The sequence below is a fragment of the Clarias gariepinus genome, chromosome 21, assembly GCF_024256425.1.
Source record: "Clarias gariepinus isolate MV-2021 ecotype Netherlands chromosome 21, CGAR_prim_01v2, whole genome shotgun sequence".
Taxonomy (NCBI): Eukaryota; Metazoa; Chordata; class Actinopteri; order Siluriformes; family Clariidae; genus Clarias; species Clarias gariepinus.
This window is the reverse complement of record NC_071120.1, coordinates 2,747,501-2,768,549: the sequence shown is the minus strand read 5'-3', so window position 1 is coordinate 2,768,549 and position 21,049 is coordinate 2,747,501. Positions and strand designations below refer to the sequence as shown.

The 21,049-nt window shown below is 44.4% G+C and overlaps 1 protein-coding gene across 7 annotated transcripts in view; it reads left to right on the top strand.

Annotated features, from left to right (window-relative positions):
• The first annotated feature begins 3,894 nt into the window (after positions 1 to 3,894).
• acacb (acetyl-CoA carboxylase beta) overlaps positions 3,895 to 21,049 on the top strand; it is a 35,474-nt gene continuing 18,319 nt past the window's right edge. The window contains exons 1-20 of one of the 7 annotated variants that reach the window (XM_053480777.1): positions 3,895 to 4,015; positions 4,600 to 5,014; positions 14,434 to 14,560; positions 14,874 to 15,012; positions 15,165 to 15,274; positions 15,888 to 15,969; positions 16,266 to 16,364; positions 16,566 to 16,675; positions 16,775 to 16,885; positions 16,988 to 17,197; positions 18,270 to 18,440; positions 18,542 to 18,703; positions 18,792 to 18,955; positions 19,105 to 19,255; positions 19,830 to 19,933; positions 20,051 to 20,132; positions 20,217 to 20,362; positions 20,536 to 20,686; positions 20,783 to 20,917; positions 21,026 to 21,049. The exon at positions 21,026 to 21,049 is cut by the window's right edge and continues 123 nt beyond it. In XM_053480777.1, coding sequence (XP_053336752.1) covers positions 4,704 to 5,014; positions 14,434 to 14,560; positions 14,874 to 15,012; positions 15,165 to 15,274; positions 15,888 to 15,969; positions 16,266 to 16,364; positions 16,566 to 16,675; positions 16,775 to 16,885; positions 16,988 to 17,197; positions 18,270 to 18,440; positions 18,542 to 18,703; positions 18,792 to 18,955; positions 19,105 to 19,255; positions 19,830 to 19,933; positions 20,051 to 20,132; positions 20,217 to 20,362; positions 20,536 to 20,686; positions 20,783 to 20,917; positions 21,026 to 21,049 — 2,589 coding nt within the window. In that variant the 5' untranslated portion in view covers positions 3,895 to 4,015; positions 4,600 to 4,703. Of the gene's footprint in view, positions 4,044 to 4,599; positions 5,015 to 5,663; positions 5,803 to 6,092; positions 6,157 to 7,002; positions 7,036 to 14,433; positions 14,561 to 14,873; positions 15,013 to 15,164; positions 15,275 to 15,887; positions 15,970 to 16,265; positions 16,365 to 16,565; positions 16,676 to 16,774; positions 16,886 to 16,987; positions 17,198 to 18,269; positions 18,441 to 18,541; positions 18,704 to 18,791; positions 18,956 to 19,104; positions 19,256 to 19,829; positions 19,934 to 20,050; positions 20,133 to 20,216; positions 20,363 to 20,535; positions 20,687 to 20,782; positions 20,918 to 21,025 lie in introns of those variants that run through there. The other 6 variants (XM_053480778.1, XM_053480779.1, XM_053480780.1 and 3 more) reach the window with 6 other exon arrangements.

Genomic DNA, 21,049 nt, shown 5'->3' with positions numbered 1-21,049 from the left:
TTTTATAACACACAATTTGCAAATGTATAAATACAATCTAATCCACAGCACTCCTTTTGCAGAACTGTAAACACAACTCAGTACTTTACACACAATTTCCAAATTATCAGAACACTCCTAGTAAAACTATACACATTTATGGACATTTTTTACACTTTTTGTGTAACTGTTTGACCACACTGCACATGTGAAAACAGTTTTATATAATTAGTTCACTTTGCAATCAGCTTGAGCACTATAAATAAGCCACAGGTAAGCTTTCAATGTGGAGAACAATGGAGGGCAGACTGAGAAGAGTGAGAATTAGAGGAGGGCGAGGAAGAGGAAGAGGACGAGGACGTGAAGGAGCAGGTGGAAGAGGAGGAGGACAAAGACTAGGAGGTGAATTTAGAGGAAGAGGACAAGGAGGTGAAGAGGAAGGAGGAAGGATAAGAAGAATCAGAATTCCTGATGACATCAGAGCAACAATAGTAGACCATGTAATCAACCATGGAATGACCCTAAGGGAAGCTGGCCAACGGGTTCAGCCTAACCTCAGCCGCTACACTGTAGCAAGTATCATAAGGACATTTCGAAATGAGAATCGGTTAGTACAGTTACTTCATACTACAGTAAGTTTTCTAGTAGCACCATACCCTAATGAAAAACAATACAGTACTTGACATGTAAAAACTGAATTTGTTACTTTACAGAGTTGCTAGAAATCCAGCATCTGGGGGCAGACAAAGAATGTTCACTGAAGAACAAGAGACTCATATAGTCAATATGGTGTTGGGCAATAATTCCATTAGGCTGCGAGAAATACAGCAGCGCATAATAGAGGATACCATCACATTCCAAAACATAAACTACGTGAGCATCTCTGCATTATCTCGTGTACTGGCACGAAATAGAATAAGAATGAAACAAATTTACAGAGTCCCTTTTGAAAGAAACAGTGAGCGCATAAAACAACTGCGATATGAATATGTTCAGGTAAGCTATAATATCATTGGTACTGAATGTGGAAGTCCATCCTGTAGTGCTGTGTATGAACCTGCTGTGCTGCATTTGTTTTGTCTTTTCCAGAGAGTGATGGAGCTAGAGGCAGATGCCATGGGTCATGAACTGATTTATGTAGATGAGGCAGGTTTTAACCTAACTAAAACAAGGAGACGTGGCAGGAACCTTATTGGACAACGTGCTATAATCAATGTGCCAGGACAGCGTGGTGGTAATATAACTATGTGTGCAGCTATGAGTCAAAATGGTGTTGTGCACCATCATGCAATCCTGGGCCCATATAACACTGCACACATTATTACATTCCTGGATACCCTATATCATACACTCACTAATGTTCAGAGAGCAGAGCAGATGAGATATGTTATCATATGGGACAATGTTAGCTTCCATAGGGCTGCTTTGGTCCGCAACTGGTTCACAGATCACCAACTCTTTACTGTACTAAACCTCCCCCCATATTCTCCATTCCTGAATCCAATCGAAGAATTCTTCTCTGCCTGGCGCTGGAAGGTCTATGACCGTCATCCCCATCAGCGCATGGCTCTTTTACAGGCAATGGAAGAGGCATGTGAGGATATTGACCAGGCATCATGTCAGGCCTGGATACGGCACTCAAGAAGATATTTTCCACGGTGCCTTGGACAAGAAGACATTGCTTGTGATGTCGATGAAATTCTGTGGCCGGACCCAGAAAGACGACATGATTGATATTTTTTCTCTCTCTCTCTTTCAGTGAAATTGTATGTTTTTTTGTGCTTCGTTTTGATATGTATGAATAAACATTCATACTTACAGTAAGTAAAATTTGAATCCTTGTGTGTTTGTATGACAAAATTATGTCAAAAGTATTACTTCAAATTCACCTACCTTGTGCACAGAGAAAGCAAAAGCCAGATGTGTTTTTTATTTATACCATCAGTGTGTAGTTGGCACTTTGTGTGCTTATAAATATGATGGTTAGTGTTAACTGTTTGGTACAAAAATACCATTTTTACAAAGGTTTGTAGAGTTAAACAAGATGTATACTCTTTTGCAAGAGAACTAAAATGTTTTGATAATTGGGTGAAAGGTTTTCTTATTTGTGTGTAGAGTTTTGCAAAAATAGCCAATAGTTACAAAAAATGTGCTTAAGCAATCAGAAAAAACTGTAATAGACCTAATTAGCTGACTAGCTCAGATATGACAGATTTACATTTTTTATTTTTAAGTTAACCTAAAACTATTTCTATACAAAAAAGAGACAACAATAGACAACAGACAACAAAGTGCAAATGTGCAAACTAAGAGCTACAGAGTGACAAACACAACAATGTAACACGTTTCAGTACTTCTGTAGTAATGAGGTATGAGTTGAGGTAGTGGAGGAGAAACAGGAAACATTTGACATTCCTGAGTAGCAATATAGTGCAGAAAGAGAAGATCAGGTGGGTCGGTATGAAGAAATTGTGAGATGGTTGTAGATCAGAGTGTTTGTGCACGTGTGTGTTTATCACTTCAGTCCTGATGTTATTTAGATCGTCTGAGTGATGTGTGTGTGTGTGTGTGTGTGTGTGTGTGTGTGTGTGTGTGTGTGTGTGTGTGTGTGTGTTTATCAGTCCAGTCCCTTTGTATTGAGGAGACGGATGACTTGTGGGTAAAAACTCTTACATGTGAGGCCCGAATTCTTCGGTACCTTTTGGCAGGAGGGTAAAGTGTGTGTGTGAGGGGTGTGTGTGTGAGGGGTGTGTGTGTGAGGGGTGTGTGTGTGAGGGGTGTGTGTATGAGTGGTGTGTGTGAGAGGTGTGTGTATGAGAGGGGTGTGTGTGTGAGGGGTGTGTATGAGGGGTGTGTGTGTGTGAGGGGTGTGTATGAGGGGTGTGTATGTGGGGTGTGTGTGTGTGAGGGGTGTGTTTGAGGGGTGTGTGTATGAGGGGTGTGTGTGTGAGGGGTGTGTGTATGAGTGGTGTGTGTGAGAGGTGTGTGTATGAGAGGGGTGTGTGTGTGAGGGGTGTGTATGAGGGGTGTGTGTGTGAGGGGTGTGTATGAGAGGGGTGTGTGTGTGAGGGGTGTGTATGAGAGGGGTGTGTGTGTGAGGGGTGTGTATGAGGGGTGTGTGTATGAGGGGTGTGTGTGTGAGGGGTGTGTGTGAGAGGTGTGTGTATGAGAGGGGTGTGTGTGTGAGGGGTGTGTATGAGGGGTGTGTGTGTGAGGGGTGTGTATGAGAGGGGTGTGTGTGTGAGGGGTGTGTATGAGAGGGGTGTGTGTGTGAGGGGTGTGTATGAGAGGGGTGTGTGTGTGAGGGGTGTGTATGAGGGGTGTGTATGAGAGGGGTGTGTGTGTGAGGGGTGTGTATGAGGGGTGTGTGTATGAGTGGTGTGTGTGAGAGGTGTGTGTATGAGGGGTGTGTGTGTGAGGGGTGTGTGTGTGAGGGGTGTGTGTGTGAGGGGTGTGTATGAGGGGTGTGTGTGTGAGGGGTGTGTGTGAGGGGTGTGTATGAGGGGTGTGTATGAGGGGTGTGTGTGTGAGGGGTGTGTGTGAGGGGTGTGTGTGTGAGGGGTGTGTGTGTGTAAATATTAATGCCAGTGCAACTAAACAGGCACAAAACCGACTCTGCAGCAACTGAAGATTAAATACACAAACATATCATTTAATCAGGTATAACTTTATTACAGTACAATCTGTTTTGATGTTTAACTTTAACCCTACCTCATTAACCAGCATTAGTTTAACTGAATTGGGACACGGCCGTGACGTGAAAATAACTGAATTGGGACACGTCCCAGGAAGGTGAATTTGACTGAATTGGAACGCGTCCCTGAGTGAGGGAAAGTGCGTTAGGCCGTGTCGCGGTAAGGGGGAAGATATCTGAATTGGGACGCGTCCCTGTAAAGTGAGTGTGGGTGTGTGGATTGGGACACGTCCTTTTAACGTCAGTATAACGGGATTGTGACGGTGAAGTGAAGTGAATGTGGATTTGGGACGCGGCCGCTGTGTGTTTCCTCTCCGCACGCAGTGAGTTTATTATTAAACCGTGAGTTTATTCTTCAACCGTCAACACTGTGAGTCTCTCTGTGTGTGCGCGCGCGTGTGATATAATGCTAATATGCTAATAGGCGCGTGCAGTCTCCCAAATTAACGTATAAGTTTGTTGAATTATTTGACCGAATAACAGAACCGAGTCTGTCAGTCAGAGGAGTGTGTGTGTGTGTGTGTGAGAGAGAGAGAGAGAGTGTGTGTGTGTCCTCGACTTTAGTTTATTATTTTATGTAAAATGTTTTATGTTAAATCTTTATCCCCGTTAATAAACATTAAAACTCGGTGTGTGTGTGTGTGTGTGAACTTTACTGCAGTGTGTGTGTGTGTGTGTGTGTGTGTTAGACTGAGGTGGTGGAGGTTAGTGTTGGTTCTAATGTTAGCACACACACACACTGACCCTTCACCCAAATGGCTCGAGGACACACACACACACACACACACACATGTCCTGAACTGCCCTTACTCCCTATGTAGTGCACTATTTTTGTCCCCTCAGTGTCAGAGTTTTGGTTCCTACTTTGTGGTGTGTTTAAACTCAGCACTAACCCTGTGTGTGTGTGTGTGTGTGTTCTCCTGCAGGTGACTGATGATCCTGTGGAGTGTGTTTTGATGATGATGATGATGATGATGGTGTGAGAGCTGATCTTCTCCTCCTGGACACTGGAGTGTGAAGCTCGTCTCTGATGGATCTCTCGTCCTCCTCGTCTGGGCAGAAGGCCCCCCCTCCACGCGTTACCCATAATGCACCTGACCCAGCACTCGGACCTTCAGATCAGACAGAGGCCCCGTCTGCGTCCTGTGAGACGTCTAGACTCGGGTCCAGGTCCAGGCCTGGTGTAGGAGCTCGTGAGAAGCTGAAGTTCATCCTGGGGGCGTCGGAGGACAATTCGTCAGAGGATGAGACGTCCACTCAGGACTCGTCCCACATCAGGAGACGGGGAGACGTACCTGAGACACACCCTGACACAGCCACGTCCCAATCCACAGTCATGAGGTAGGGAGCAGAGACACGGGCTCGAGTGTGTGTGTGTGTGTGTGTGTGTTAGAGGAGTTAAACACACTCAGGCGAGTGCTGATGGAGGGAAATAATCAACAGTAACTCTGTTCATCACACCATCCTGTCACTCAGTGTTTCACTGTAACACACACACACACACACACACACACACACTGTTGTATTTATTAAAGCTCCAGGTGAGATGTTTCTGTTCAGAGCCAGCAGAGGGCGCTGTTCCGGCGCACGTGGGGGAAAAGAATCACAGCGATAACGCGAGGGTCACGTGACCTGTTCGTGCTCTGTGCGTGTGCGCTGCGTGACACGTGTGTGTGTGTGTGAGAGAGAGCTATTAATGGAAGCTCTCCTCTCTGACATTGACACACACAGCAAAACATCTAATGAGCTTCAATAACACTGTGTGTGTGTGTGTGTGTGTGTGTGTGTGTGTGAGAGAGAGAGTGTGTGTGAGAGAGTCAGGTTTATTTGTTGATCTGAACTGTGGAAAGAATCTGGGCAGGTGTTCAGGGTGTGTGTATGTGTGTGTGAGAGAGAGATGAGTTTTAATGTTGATCTGATTTGAGATCAGCTCTCCTGCACTCTCTTTGTTCTTATTAATATCAGAGCAGAGAGAGAGAGTGTGTGTGTGTGTGTGTGTGTGTGTGAAGGTTTGTGACTAAAGCACAGTTGCACCACCGGCCAATCCACAAAGCGACCGGGACAAGGCACACACTCCTCATGCAGCTTTATCAGAGTCGCCATGGAAACGGGCCGGAGTGGGGGACAAGGTGAGAGAGAGAGAGATTAGAGTTAATACACTGAGTTTGTATTGTACATGCATGTGTTATTAACACACAACAATTATGTTACTACAGACTGCTACTACACACTTCTACAGACTGCTAGTACACACTGCTGCACGTCAACACACTTTTACAAGCTTCTACACATATATGTTGCAGTGTGTTCTGGCAGGGGATGAGAGGAGGAGGGAGGAGGAAAGGGAGGGAAAATAAAGGGGAAAAGACAGGAAGAGAGAGAGAGAGAGAGAGGGGAAACGAGTGGAGAGAGAGAGAGAGAGAGAGAGAGGGGACTGGACTGTCGTTTTCACTCGTTGGTTTGATGAGAGATGAAGCAGAACGGTCGGTAACAGCTAGCAAAAACACACACACACACACACACACATGCATAAGGCAGCGTGCAGAGAGAGAGAGAGCGTGTGTTTCTGTTTGTGTGTGTGTGAGAGAGAGAGAGAGAGTTTCTCCCAGCTGGGTTTGAGAACAGACACTTTTAATAACGTGCTTTGAGAACACTGAGAACATTTCAACACACACACACACACACATACGTGCGCTCTTGCTGTAATTTTTATAGTATCAGCTGATTCTGAAGACTATGTGATAGACAGTAGTGTAAATACACTGATGGCCTAACTTGTGCAAAAGTTTGTGCACCCTATTGGGTGTGCAGAATTCTTACGAATCTGTTATCGCGCTCACAGAAGGAGACTTTGTTCTTCTTCACCTCCTTCCTCTGATCATCTGTTTGTAATAATGAACAACTCTGAAACCAAATGTGTGAGGTGTTAATGCTAGTCTTGTGAGTGCACAAACTTTTGCACTTATCTCCAGATGGACTAACAAACACACAAGGGTTTTTTCTGTGTTGTGTGTGTGTGTGTATAAAGTGTAATGAATCTGATAAAGATGATGCAGTGTGATGACAGTGTGTTCAGACAGGAGCTCTGTGTCCCGGGTGTGTGTGTGTGTGTGTGTGTGTGTGTTATTATAATGATGTTACTGAGTTACAGCAGTAAAGGCCATGTGTGTTATAAAGTCCAGCTTCTGGGGAAAGCCTAAGCTCCGCCTCCTGTGATTAGACACTCTACTGTGATTGGCTGCTGAAGGTCATGTGACTCTCAGTGTGAGGGGGCGGGGGGAGCAGGACTGGTGTTGGTGTTCCCAGTGTGTGTGTGTGTGTGAGCAACATGCTTTAGACTGGTGTGAGGGACTGTTTACTGGGTACGTACAGAAGTGTGTGTGTGTGTGTGTGTGTGTGTGTGTGTGTGTGTGTGCAACTGCTGTGAGGGTGTGTGTGGGGTTCTGGTGAAATGGACTCTATTACACTTTATTTATATGAGGTGAAGTCAAAAATTATCCGCACTCTGGCTGTAGAATTTATTTAAATTAATGTTTAGAAAAGACAAATACATAATTTTTCACCATAATCTCTTTGCTTTTTAATTAATTTTGCCCACCAAGCTTTCGTATTCCCTCATTATTCAATTAAATTAAATTAAATTTTATTTGTATAGCGCTTTTAACAATTGGCATTGTCCCAAACAGCTTTACACAATAAAAAAAAATTATTAAAGTTTGTATGGAATTTGAATGTGTATGAATCAAAATGGTCAGATAGTCCCTGGTGAGCAAGCCGAGGTCGACAGTGGCAAGGAAAAACTCCCTGAGATGGTAATAGGAAGAAACCTTGAGAGGAACCAGACTCAGCAGGGAACCAATCCTCATCTGGGTGAAACAGAGAGCAGGAATTGATCTGCATTCATACTGTGTGTTAGTTGGCAGGCAGTTCAGCATAACAGTTGATGTTAATTGATGTTAATATGGAGTCCAGTTAGTTATTGGAGACTCAGGTAGACTTGTATGAAGCTCCAGTCCTGAACTATTGAACAGTCAAGTCCTCAGAGAAACAGCTGCCAACACCAGTCGAGGCCAAAACCGTCTTCTAGGTAGAGAGAATCATCCCCAGACACCAGACGAATCCCAAAGAGACACACGGGGCATCCATGCGCAAGATCTCCAACCAGAAGCGGGGCACCAGGATGGGTCAGACAGGTCCGGAGGGCAGAGGGAGTCTGGATCACTGGCAGCTCAGGAACGACATGTGTAGCTCGGCAGAGAGAGGGAAGGAGAGAGAGGGGGAGACAGGAGGAGAGAGGAAAGAGAAAGAGGGGGAGAGAGAGAAGAGAAAGAGGGGGAGAGAGAGCAGAAGAGGAGAGATAACAGTTAGGTCTGGTCACAGTCACATAATGTATATGTATATTAACTGTAGAGTGCAAGCAGAGACTCCGGCAGGACTAACTATGACAGCATAGCTAAAAGGGAGAGCCAGAAGGAAACACAGACATGAGGGCTTCCTGACATGTGAAGCAAACAATCACCTCACCGTCAGCAAACCTGAGTGATCAATGAGAGTGAGGAGGACAGCATCCAAACATACCAGTTCACCATAATACTCTTTGTCCATGAGTCCCCCAGATCTGCTCCTTTACCTAAGGCTAATCTATTTATAAAAATGCTTGGCTAAATAAATAGGTTTTTAGCCTGGACTTAAACACTGAGACTGTATCTGAGTCCCGAACACTAATTGGAAGACTATTCCATAATTTTGGGGCTTTGTAAGAAAAAGCTCTGCCCCCAGCTGTATTTTTCATAATAGGCGGTACTGATAAGCAGCCTGCATCCTTTGATTGAAGTAGGCGTGGCGGATCGTAAGACACTAGCAGTTCGCTCAGGTACTGCGGCGCGAGACCATTTAATGCTTTATACGTCAATAGTAGTATTTTAAAATTGATGCAAAATTTCACAGGGAGCCAATGCAGTGAAGATAAGATAGGGGTGATGTGCTCATATCTTCTGGTTCTGGTGAGGACTCTCGCTGCTGCATTCTGGACTAGCTGAAGCTTATTTATGCATCTAGCTGAACAACCAGACAGTAGGGCATTACAATAGTCCAACCTAGAGGTGATAAAAGCATGAACTAGTTTTTCTGCATCGTTTAGCGACAATATATTTCTTATCTTGGCAATATTTCTGAGGTGAAGAATGCTATCCTGGTAATATTATCTACATGTGCTTCAAATGAAAGGCTGGAATCTATAATCACACCGAAGTCTTTTACTGTTGCACTTGATGGAACAGAAAGGCCATCTAAAGTTACAGAGTGATCTAGAATCTTACTTCTAGCTGTATGCGGTCCTATGACTAGAACTTCTGTCTTATCTGGATTAAGCAAAAGGAAGTTAATTAGCATCCAATTTCTTATGTCCTGCACACATTGCTCAACCTTAGTAAGCTGGTTTATCTCATCAGGTTTTCAGCATAACAGTGAAAACTAATACCATGCTTACGGATTATGTTGCCCAGAGGAAGCATGTAAAGGGAAAAAAGCAGTGGGCCTAAAACTGAACCCTGTGGAACGCCAAACTCCACTAGAGAACATGCAGAATAATCACCATTTAAGTCTACATACTGATACCGATCGGTCAAATAGGATCTGAGCCAGGAGAGGGCTGTACCTTTAATTCCTACTACATTTTCTAATCTGTGAAGGAGAATACTATGATCAATGGTGTCAAAAGCTGCACTGAGGTCGAGTAATACAAGCATAGTTACACAACCTTGATCAGAGGCCAATAGGAGGTCATTTACTTCTTTAACGAGTGCTGTCTCTGTACTGTGATGAGGCCTAAATCCTGACTGATACAGTTCATGTAAGCCATTTCTATGTATATATGAGCATAGCTGCTCCGCTACTATCTTTTCCAGAATCTTAGAGATAAAGGGGAGGTTTGATATTGGCCTGTAACTGGACAGCTGACAGGGGTCGAGGTCAGGTTTCTTAATTATTGCTTTGATAACTGCTAATTTAAAAGATTTTGGAACATATCCAATGCTGAGTGAAGAATTAATTATTCTCAACAGGGGTTCTGTTATTGCTGGTACTATCTGTTAAAGGAAATGTGTCGGTACAGGATCTAATATACAGGGTGATGAATTTGCAGAAGAGATGAGTGAAATTAGTTCATTCTCTTCAAGGGGAGTAAAGTATTCTAGGTTCTGGTCTGACATGGCTAGATTAACATCTGCATCAATTACATTGTTCGGTTTCAAAGCCTCAATTTTATGCCTAATATTTACAATTTTATTATTAAAAAAGTTCATGAAGTCCTCACTATTGCATGATGTTGTTGTGGAGATTTCTGCAGTGGTCTTATTTCTGGTTAATTTGGCTACAGCATTAAATAAAAATCTGGGATTATTTTTGTTATTTTCTATAAGAGTGGAGAGATATGTTGATCTAGCTACACTAAGAGCTTTTCTATAGTTCAGGATGCTCTCCTTCCATGCTATTTGAAATACTAGTAATTTAGTTTGACGCCATTTACGTTCTAATTTCCGAGCGGTCTGTTTTAAAGAGCGTGTATGATCGTTATACCAGGGAGCAAGTTTTTTATCTCTAATAATTTTTCTTTTAACTGGAGCTACATTATCTAGGGTATAACGGAACGTCGACTCTAAATATTCAGTCGCCTGATCGAGTTCTGTGGGGTCAGACGGTGATCTAATCGAAGTTGGTAGTTCTGGGAGATTACTGATAAAACTCTGTTTGGTAGTTGATGTGAATGTACGTTTCATACGGTAGCGCGGCGCTGTGTGTACGTTATTACTGTGACACACTTGAATTGAGACAAGATAGTGATCTGAGATAACTTCAGATAGTGGAATTGTGAATAAATTTCTTATACTTAATCCGAATAATATTATTAAATCTAAAGTGTGACCTGCTTTATGAGTGGGTCCTACTACACACTGATTTACTCCTACTGAGTCCAGTATGGACATAAATGCTGTTCTCAGAGGGTCTTCTGGATTCTCAAAATGAATATTAAAGTCTCCAGCAATTAACACTTTGTCTACAGAAACGACAAGGTTTGAGAGGAAATCTGCAAATTCACTAAGAAATTCAGAGTACCGCCCTGGAGGTCTGTAAATGACAATTAGTGGAATCGACTGAGCTAACTTAATATTTGTAGCTACACTTGTTATGTTACTATAAAGAATTTCAAATGAATTAAATTTGTGTCTGTGTTTTTGTACAATAAGACAGATTATCATTGTGAATAACTGCGACGCCTCCTCCTCTACCAGTTAACCGAGGCTGGTGTATGTAGCTGTATCCAGGAGGACTAGCTTCATTTAGAGCTACATACTCGTCCTGTTTAATCCAGGTTTCTGTTAAACAGAGTATATCAAACTCCAGATCCGTGATAATTTCATTAACTATAACTGCTTTAGATGCGAGAGATCTAATATTTAACAGTCCTAGCTTCAGATCAGAGGTGCCGGCTGCGCATTCAGTCTGATCCAAGTTTGTGGTCTTTATGCTAATTAAATTACTAAAACAGACTTTCTGAGTCTTTCTAAATTTGATTTTAGCTCGGGGAACAGACACAGTCTCAATAGAGTGAACCCTGAGTGACGACTCTATGCAGCTAGCAGACGGTTGGTTTAGCTTGTCTGTCTGCTCCCTGGCCTGGGCTCTGGATTGTCATCGATTAACTAGGCCTTTTCTGAGACTATGAGCTATACTGCAAGAAATGAGAGCAGCACCTTCCCGAATGGGATGGACACCGTCCCGCCCTAACAGGCCAGCTTTGCCCTCAAAGGTCTTCCAATTATCTATGAAGCCCACGTTGTTTTCGGAGCACCACCTGGACATCCAGCGGTTCAGCGACCATAACCTGCTGTAAGTTATGTCACCACGTCTCATTGGGATGGGACCAGAGCATACTACTCCATTGGACATCGCCTTCGCTAATTTAAACACCTCTATAAAGTTATTCTTACTAACCTCTGACTGACGAAGGTGTATATCGTTAGCTCCAGCATGTACTACTATCTTGGAGAACCTGTGCTGTCCTAGAGCCCTAAGATTACCTGCTATGTCCGGTGCTCTGGCTCCCGGGATACACCTAACCACTGCCGCTGGCGCCCCTAAAGGCCTGGCTAATGTCACATGTCTCAGTATAGAGTCTCCTATAACCAGAGCTCTTTCAGGTTTCTCAGCGGGTGCATCACTGAGGAGAGCAAACCTGTTGGACACGTGAAGCGCAGAAGAGGTGTGCTCCGGTGGGCTAGCCTTAGCGTTAGCTTTGGCTGAACGAGTATGCCGCCGAGTCGTCACCCACTCGCCCCGCTGTGAGGGCTCTGATGCCGGAGTCGGGGGCTGGTTATCTCCGCCTGTGGCACCCAGACTGTCCGCTACAGGAATAACACTGCTCTCACACTCTCTAACCCTCTCTAAAGTCTGGATGCGCTCCTCTAACGCTGATATCTTCTCCGTCAGAGTGCTCACTAACACACACCTATCACAAGTAAAATTACCACTAATGACGGAGGAAGAATGTCTAAACATCCTGCACTCCACACACTGAACAAGCTGAATATTAGACATGATATCGTACCTGAGTCGGAGTTTAGTTGTTTGACAGTTCATTAACAGTGTTTTAGTCTGAGATGTGAGTCACGAATACATCAGAAGTGAATCTTCATCCCTGTAGTTCAGCTTCCAGGAGACCAAACAGGTGAAGGTCTGATGGAGTGACTGAGATCAGGACTATAGGGAGGACACTTTAAAGAATGATTCTGACGATACAACACGTACAACTTTACACAAAAAATAAGAAGAATATTAATCAAAATGACGCGTCATACTGTTATTGTCCTGGCCTTACGCATTTATATATAAAAATATATATATTCTTACTCAAAGCTTTTCGTATGCTAATTAGGCCCAACCTGAGATCACGTGACCTCATTATCATTTTTTTTCGAAAAAAACATGATGGCGGACACAGAGCCGACTCACAGGAAAAAAATACAGAAGCTTTTTACGGAAATCTGCCAAGACAAATCTTCACTTGTTCATCATCTTGTTTATTTTAACTCCTTGTCATGTGACAGTCACGTTTGCATACTCATTAATATTCATTAGTATTTGCCAAAGATGGGCGTGTCCACAGGATCAGCCTTGTGTGTTCAATAATTTCAGTGTTTATACTGTTTATAGTGACTTTACTTTATTTTCTCTTAATTTTAACACACATTCTTGTACATGTAATATACATTTTGAGAATCATGTCTGGTCTGAGTCAATCTTTAACACCTCAAAACTGAGTGTGTGGACAGAAGTGTGTGGACGTGCATCATGACGGGAGACTGATATCAGTCCCCTGTGTTTAATCTGAGGTTTAGTCTTCAGCTCTTCAACAAGCGTCTCACTGTCGATTGTTGAACCTTTTTCTTGATGATGTTCCAATACTTCTGGCCCTTGAGAATCCCAGAAAACTGTAAGCGTTGATGAATTTTCCAGCTGATGGTTTTGACCTTTGACCTTTTTCTCGCTCTGTAATTGAGGATGTTTCCGTTCCACACTCTGCCGTTTACTCTCAGACTCGTAGTGATGAATCTGTGTCTCGTCTCCAGTAATGATTCTCTATAAGACACTTTCACCTTCCTCAGAGTGTCACTCCACATTTAGTTCTCAGAGATCAAACACTTCACGCTCTTCAGCACCAGGTTCACCCTCAGGCCACACACACACACTTCACGCTGCTCTTCTTTTATAATAATCATAAGCGTCCATTTTTGCTCACAGTGTAGTTACACATGAACTGATGTAACACATTCACACACACACACACATACACATTTACACAGACACAGGAGGACATGATGAGGACCAACAGAAGATTTAATATCACCGGCGGATGGGGGATAAACTTTTGTTCTAGATCTTTGTTTTAGATTCCTCACGAGTCCTTCTGTAAGAAAGTGTGAAACATTAAGAGGTTAAGATTTATAGGTTTAATTTTTTTATTAAAGATAGCAAACTTTTCACAAGTTCTCCGACAGTCACAAATATCCAAGAAAAACACAAAGACTTTGAAGTAAAACCTCAGACGAGTGAATAAAGGTCGAGCCTGAACGTCTGAGTGAGCAGGTTTTAGTACAGTATAATAAACACACAGGAGATTATTAAATCAACGGGAGTCAGATTCTTAATTAATCCTCTTCGAGTCGGATATTTAACCCATAAACACACACACACACACACACACACACACACACACACACACACACACTTACCCTCCAGCTGTGATCATCTTCTGTCTCTGTTTATAGAGGGACAGATAATAAGATGAATTAATAGTTGGAGCAGGTGGTGAGATATAGGAGGTGATTGAGGTGAGGGACACGTGTACTGGGAGACGAGAGAATCAGACACACACAGGTGTATAGTGACATCTGAGTGTGTAAGTGATAGTGTGGAGTTATTACTGATCTATAAAGAGGGTCAGATAGACTGAGATGATAGAACACACACACACACACACACACACACACACACACACACACAGTGTTGTAGCGCTGCAGTGGTGTGTACACACACACTCCTGTGTAAGAGCTCAGTGTGAAGGTGAAGCTGTTTATCAGAGCAGAGTTTATTGTAGCGTGTGTTATCAGGAGCTCAGGGTGAAGGGTAACACACACTCGTTTCACACCTGATACACACCGCACTGAGGTTTATAACTGTGTGTGTGTGTGTGTGTGTTGCAGGACGAGTCTGTCTGGTCATAACCTGGTGAGAAAAGGTCAGAGGAGGATGGACGTCCAGAGGGATTTCACCGTGGCCTCGCCGGCCGAGTTCGTCAAGAGATTTGGGGGAATCCGCATCATCGAAAAGGTGTGTGTATGTGTGTGTGTGTGTGTGTGTGTGTGTGTGTGTGTATACTGTAAATATTAGTGCTGCCAATCGATTAAAAGCCTTAATCTAGTTAATCATAGTCATAGTCTGTGATTAATCACAATCGCAATGTGAAAACACTCAGATTAATGTGTTTTATAAATGTGTAATGTTAAAGAAACACGTGACACACTGGTTAGAGGAAACAGATTTATAATATATCAAACATCAACATCGTGATCATGGCGTGGTTATGGGAAGCCATATGTGTCCTGCTCGTCCTCCTGTAACGTGACACCCCCCACGTGTCCAGGTGCTGATCGCTAATAACGGCATCGCCGCAGTGAAGTGCATGCGCTCCATCCGCCGCTGGTCCTACGAGATGTTCCGCAACGAGAGAACCATCCGCTTCGTCGTCATGGTGACGCCCGAGGATCTGAAAGCTAACGCGGGTCAGACACACACACACACACACACACACACACACACACACCTGGGTCTACTTCACCTTCTAACTCTGTGTTAGTTGTTTTAGAGTGTGTGTGTGTTGTTGATTATTGTATGTGTATGTGTGTGTGTGTGTGTGTGCGTGTGTGTGTTATAGAGTACATTAAAATGGCGGATCACTATGTGCCGGTCCCCGGTGGGCCGAACAACAATAACTACGCCAATGTGGAGATGATCGTGGACATCGCAAAGAGAATACCAGTCCAGGTAACACACACACACACACACACACACACACACACACCTACCCATAACTCCCAACCAGAAACTTAAAGTTTCCAAAAACAATAACAAAATATTTGGTGTGTGTGTGTGTGTGTGGGATATAAATCGGCCTCACCGGTTTTAGTGAATCAATCCGGAAGCACGATGATAGAAAAAGTCTGTCCTGTAAATCTGTCCTGATGGTGAATCATAATTTCAGAAAGTCCTCAACAAAACAGAGTTCACAGTCCAATACAGTGGAGAACAGCTCCGAGACACTGGGATTCCCCTCGCCATTTAAAAGTGCAGAGACAACACTGTCACATTTCACATTTCACTGTGAGAATTATTTCCTTAGGTGCGGTCATGTTTTTGGTCACATGGTGACAGTGTGGGGAAAGGGGACAGAGATTTAATCAAGTGGATTAGTGTGATTTACACTCTGATTTACATTATATATTCATGTCAAAGGCGTATAAGACTCACTTTGTCAGACTTAAGAACAAATCTGACTTATGAACGTGCTCCTGGAACAGATCTCATTCGTAAATTGGGGACGACCTGTATAATAATAATAATGATGATGAAGAGTAAGACGATGCTGTCCTGTCTGTAGGCGGTGTGGGCCGGGTGGGGTCACGCCTCAGAAAACCCAAAGCTACCGGAGCTGCTTCATAAAGCGGGAATCTCCTTTTTAGGTACAACTCCAGACACACACGTCTCTCTGTCTGTCTCTCTGTCTGTCTCTCTGTCTGTCTCTCTGTCTCTCTCTGTCTCTCTGTCTGTCTCTCTGTCTCTCTCTGTCTCTCTGTCTCTCTGTCTGTCTCTCCTTTGTGTTTCAGTACTGTTTATTTATTATTCACTGTTTCCCTTTAATAAATCAGTGTGTGTGTGGGTCAGAACTGTCTAATAAATCCATTTCACTAAATAATACCCTGTTACATCTTAAATTGTGTGTGTGTGTGTGTGTGTGTGTGTGTGTGTGTGTGTTCAGGTCCGTCCAGTAAGGCCATGTGGGCTCTGGGAGATAAAGTGGCGTCTTCTATTGTAGCCCAGAGCGCAGGGATCCCCACTCTACCCTGGTCTGGGTCTGGTAATGTCCTCCTCTATACTACTGTCTCCTTTATCTGACTGTATTCACACACACACACACACACACACACACACTGTGTGTTATAAGAGTTAATGACAGATAACGAGATGTTAAGTTGTACTGTATTACGCTGCTGTTTCAGTTCTCATTACTCTCTCTCTTTGTTTGTGTGTGTGTGTGTGTGTGTTTGTGTGTGTGCAGGTCTGAAGGTAGCGTGGAGAGAGGAAGAACAGACACTAGGTCATGTGATCAGCGTCCCTCAGGAGCTCTACGCCCAGGGGTGTGTTAGAGACGTGGACGAAGGACTGGAGGTGAACACAGCGTTATTAACTTCAGAGATTAACTCAGAATTCATTATTTTAACCTGGTTAACTGTGTGTGTGTGTGTGTGTGTGTGTGTGTGTGATCAGGGTGCAGAGAAGATCGGTTACCCCGTAGTGATCAAGGCGTCGGAGGGAGGAGGAGGGAAAGGAATCAGGAAAGTGGACAGAGCTGAAGATTTCCCCAGCTTCTTCAGACAGGTTTATACTGCACACACACACACACACACACACACACACACACACACACACGTTTATCTATGTGTTACAGTGAGAGTGACCGTGTCCGTTATGTCCCCTCAGGTCCAGGTGGAGGTCCCCGGGTCGCCCATCTTCATCATGCAGCTGGCTCAGCACGCCCGGCACCAGGAGGTCCAGATCCTGTCGGACCAGTACGGGAACGCCGTGTCCCTGTTCGGGAGGGACTGCTCCATCCAGCGGAGACACCAGAAGATCATCGAGGAGGCTCCCACCACCATCGCCTCACCCTCCACCTTCCAGCAGATGGAGAGGGTCTGTGTTTAACACGTCCACTGGGGGGACGGGGATCAGCAGTGTGTCCTCACGATATACGATCACGATGTCACTAATATCATCTCTGTACTGATTCTGTTAAAACTGTGTTTATATAAGTATCACAATTTTATTGAATATCCTGAACATTTTCCCACGATTTTGTTAAACGTTTAAAAAGGTTTAATTAAATGTAGCTCGTTTATTATAACATTGTCACTAAAACACTAAGCGCAGCGTTTAAACAATACAAACTGACTTCAATTACAAGAGTTTAATATTTAACTTCTTATAAAAAATAAACAAATAATTAATAAAAGCTACATTGTTACTGAGCAGCGTGTCTCTCTGTATCTCTGTCATACGCCATCATTATTATTTATAAACAAACTTAGTGAATACTTGAGTAAGAGTCGCCACACCACCTGTACGATTGACGTGAGCACTTTTGTCACTCTGGATAAGATCGTCTGGCAAATAACCTAAATATTAACGTAGATTATAAAGAAACGGTGACGTTTTACCTCCTCAAATTTATCTTTTTAACACGTGCCACTTTTTTTGGGTGGATCTTAGTTAGGATCAGTTGACCAGTTGTCTCTCTTTAGCCCATTAATATAAATGATTTCAATTATTATAATTATTTTCCAAAAATAAAAACAATAATGTAAATTTATTACACTGTGTATGTTTTATGTTTATTAAATCTTATCTAGTGAATATTAATTCACTCCGACCACACGGGATGTAAATGTTTAATTAGACTTTCTGATTAATTAGCGCTCGCTGTGTTTTGAGTCTGGTGTAATAAGTGTGTGTGATAAAGTCGCTCACAGAGTTTGGAGGAAAAGTCAGATCGGAGACGTGTGATTTTTAATAACGTGACGCCGTGAGGGTGTGTTTGTGTTTGTGTTGCGTCACTGTGACGCGTCTGCGCTCAGTACAGTGTGTTTTATATCTGAGTCTGATCGGTCCGTCACCACTGATTATACACTAATGAGTATCAGTACACAGAGTGTGTGTATTTAGATGAGTCGGGTTGTTTACACGGTTGTTGTGTGTATTTTCCCAGTTTGCCGTGCGCATGGCTAAGATGGTGGGCTACGTGAGCGCGGGGACGGTGGAGTATCTCTACTCAGAGGACGGAACCTTTCACTTCCTGGAGCTGAACCCCAGACTGCAGGTGGAGCACCCGTGTACTGAGATGATCGCAGACGTTAACCTGCCCGCGGCGCAGTTACAGGTAACACACACACACACCTGGACCTGGAACGTCTTTACGTAAATGATGTACAGATAAGAACACGTGTGTGTGTGTGTGTGTGTGTGTGTGTGTCCCTGTAGATCGCGATGGGGATTCCTCTGCACAGGATTAAGGACATCCGCGTGCTGTACGGCGAGTCCCCGTGGGACGACACCCCTATTAATTTCGAGGAGCCGGAGTGTGTCCCCTGTCCTCGAGGACACGTCATCGCCGCTCGCATCACCAGCGAGAACCCGGACGAGGTGTGTGAGGGTCCATCAGAGTTTAAACCTGTAGTTTTTAAATGAACAGATTAATTTACACCCGTGTGTGTGTGTGTGTGTTGTTCAGGGGTTCAAGCCGAGCTCGGGGACGGTGCAGGAGCTGAACTTCCGCAGCAGTAAGAACGTCTGGGGTTACTTCAGCGTGGGGGCGGCGGGGGGGCTGCACGAGTTCGCCGACTCGCAGTTCGGGCACTGTTTCTCCTGGGGGGAGAACCGGGAGGAGGCCATCTCGTCAGTGTCTCACACACACACACACACACACACAGTAACATAACATAACATAACACTAGATGTAGTTTATACTCGGAGTGTTAATAACATCCTGTGTGTGTGTGTGTGTGTGTGTGTGTGTGTGTGTGTGTGTGTGTGTGTGAGTGCAGGAACATGGTGGTGGCCATGAAGGAACTGTCGATCAGAGGAGACTTCAGGACCACAGTGGAGTATCTGATCAGACTGCTGGAGACGGAGAGCTTCAGGAACAACGACATCGACACGGGCTGGCTGGACCACCTGATCGCTGAGAAGGTGCAGGTACGAGTCTGACTGGGAGGGGCTGGATTAGTGGTGAAGGCTGGGGGTGACTGAAGGTCAGGGGTTCGAGCTCCAGTGTGTCCTGTCTGACCCTGAGCTCCAGCACCAGCATACTAACTGGGATATGAGAAAAAAAATGATTTCACCCCACTGTAAGGTCCATGTGACAAATAATCGAATATTATTATAATAAACACGCAGCCCGTTGTCACGGTGATGGGCGTTCACCTAAATCTTTTGCCGCTCCTTGCTCACTCCCTAGGCGTCCTCCAATCCTGCAGGTGAGTGAAAGGGCGGGGCCACTAGATCGGGCGTGGCTGGTAGATTATCATCGTTAATGGATCTCGGGCTGCGCACTATAAAAACAAGTCAGGCGGCTTAAGAACGCTGTAATTTCCCCGTCTCCCTCCTTCATCTCTTCACCTTTTCACATTATTTATAATAAAATGTCCCTTTTCCCATAAGACCTCGTCTCATGTCCATGTGTCTGAGGTATATGTATATACACACACCTGCCTGATTTCTGATTCATGTGTGTGTGTGTGTGTGTGTGTGTGTGTGTGTGTGTGTGCAGGCGGAGAGGCCCGACACCATGCTGGGTGTGGTGTGTGGAGCGCTACATGTAGCCGACGCCAGCTTTAGGAAGAGCATGTCTGACTTCCTGCACTCACTCGAGAGGTGTGTGTGAAGTGTACACACACGTTTATAATGAGAGCAGATTGTTGTATTTGACCATTAACAGTGATAAATGTGTGTGTGTGTGTGTGTGTGTGTGTGTGTGTGTGTGTGTGTTAGAGGTCAGGTGTTACCTGCTGCCAGTCTGGTGAACACTGTGGAGGTGGATCTGATCTACGAGGGGATCAAATACTGTCTCAAGGTCAACAAAACTCTGAAGAATTACATTATTATGGCTTTTTATTTGTAACCCTAAAGTGTGTGTGTGTGTGTGTGTGTGTTGTAGGTGGCTCGTCAGTCTCCCACCACCTACGTGATCATAATGAACGGCTCTGACATCGAGATCGACGTACACACACTGACAGACGGAGGTCTCCTCCTCTCCTACAGCGGCAGCAGCTACACCACATACATGAAGGAGGAAGTGGACAGGTCTCACTTCCTGTCTCTAGTTCACACACTGCCTTCATTATTTTAGGTTTATTATGTATTAAATCAGATCTGTCTCTCTCTCTCTCTCTCTCTCTGTCTCTATCTGTCTCTCTCTCTCTCTGTGTCTCTCTCTCTCTGTCTCTCTCTCTGTCTCTCTCTGTCTCTCTCTATAGTTACCGGATCACGGTGGGTAATAAGACGTGTGTGTTTGAGAAGGAGCGAGACCCCACGGTGCTGCGGTCGCCCTCTGCTGGTAAACTGCTGCAGTACGTGGTGGAGGACGGAGCGCACGTGAGTGCGGGACACCCGTACGCCGAGATCGAGGTGACGGAGATGAAGCGACACACAGATGGTGTGAGTGTTATACACATGATTTAATGAAGTTGTGTTAGTTCTTAATGTGTGTGTGTGTGTGTGTAGGTGATGAAGATGGTGATGTCACTGAGTGTGCAGGAGTCGGGCCGTGTTCACTGTGTGAAGCGACCCGGAGCCGTGTTGGTGCCCGGCTGTGTGGTGGCGCGAATCGAGCTGGACGACCCCAGCACCGTTCACCCTGTAACTGTTACCATGGCAACGGCCTCATCCACTACACCGACCCTTAATATCACACACACTGAGCTGATCTTATTAATTGTGTATCGATTGTGTATTGATGTTGTGCAGGTGGAGCTGAACACACAGCCGTTA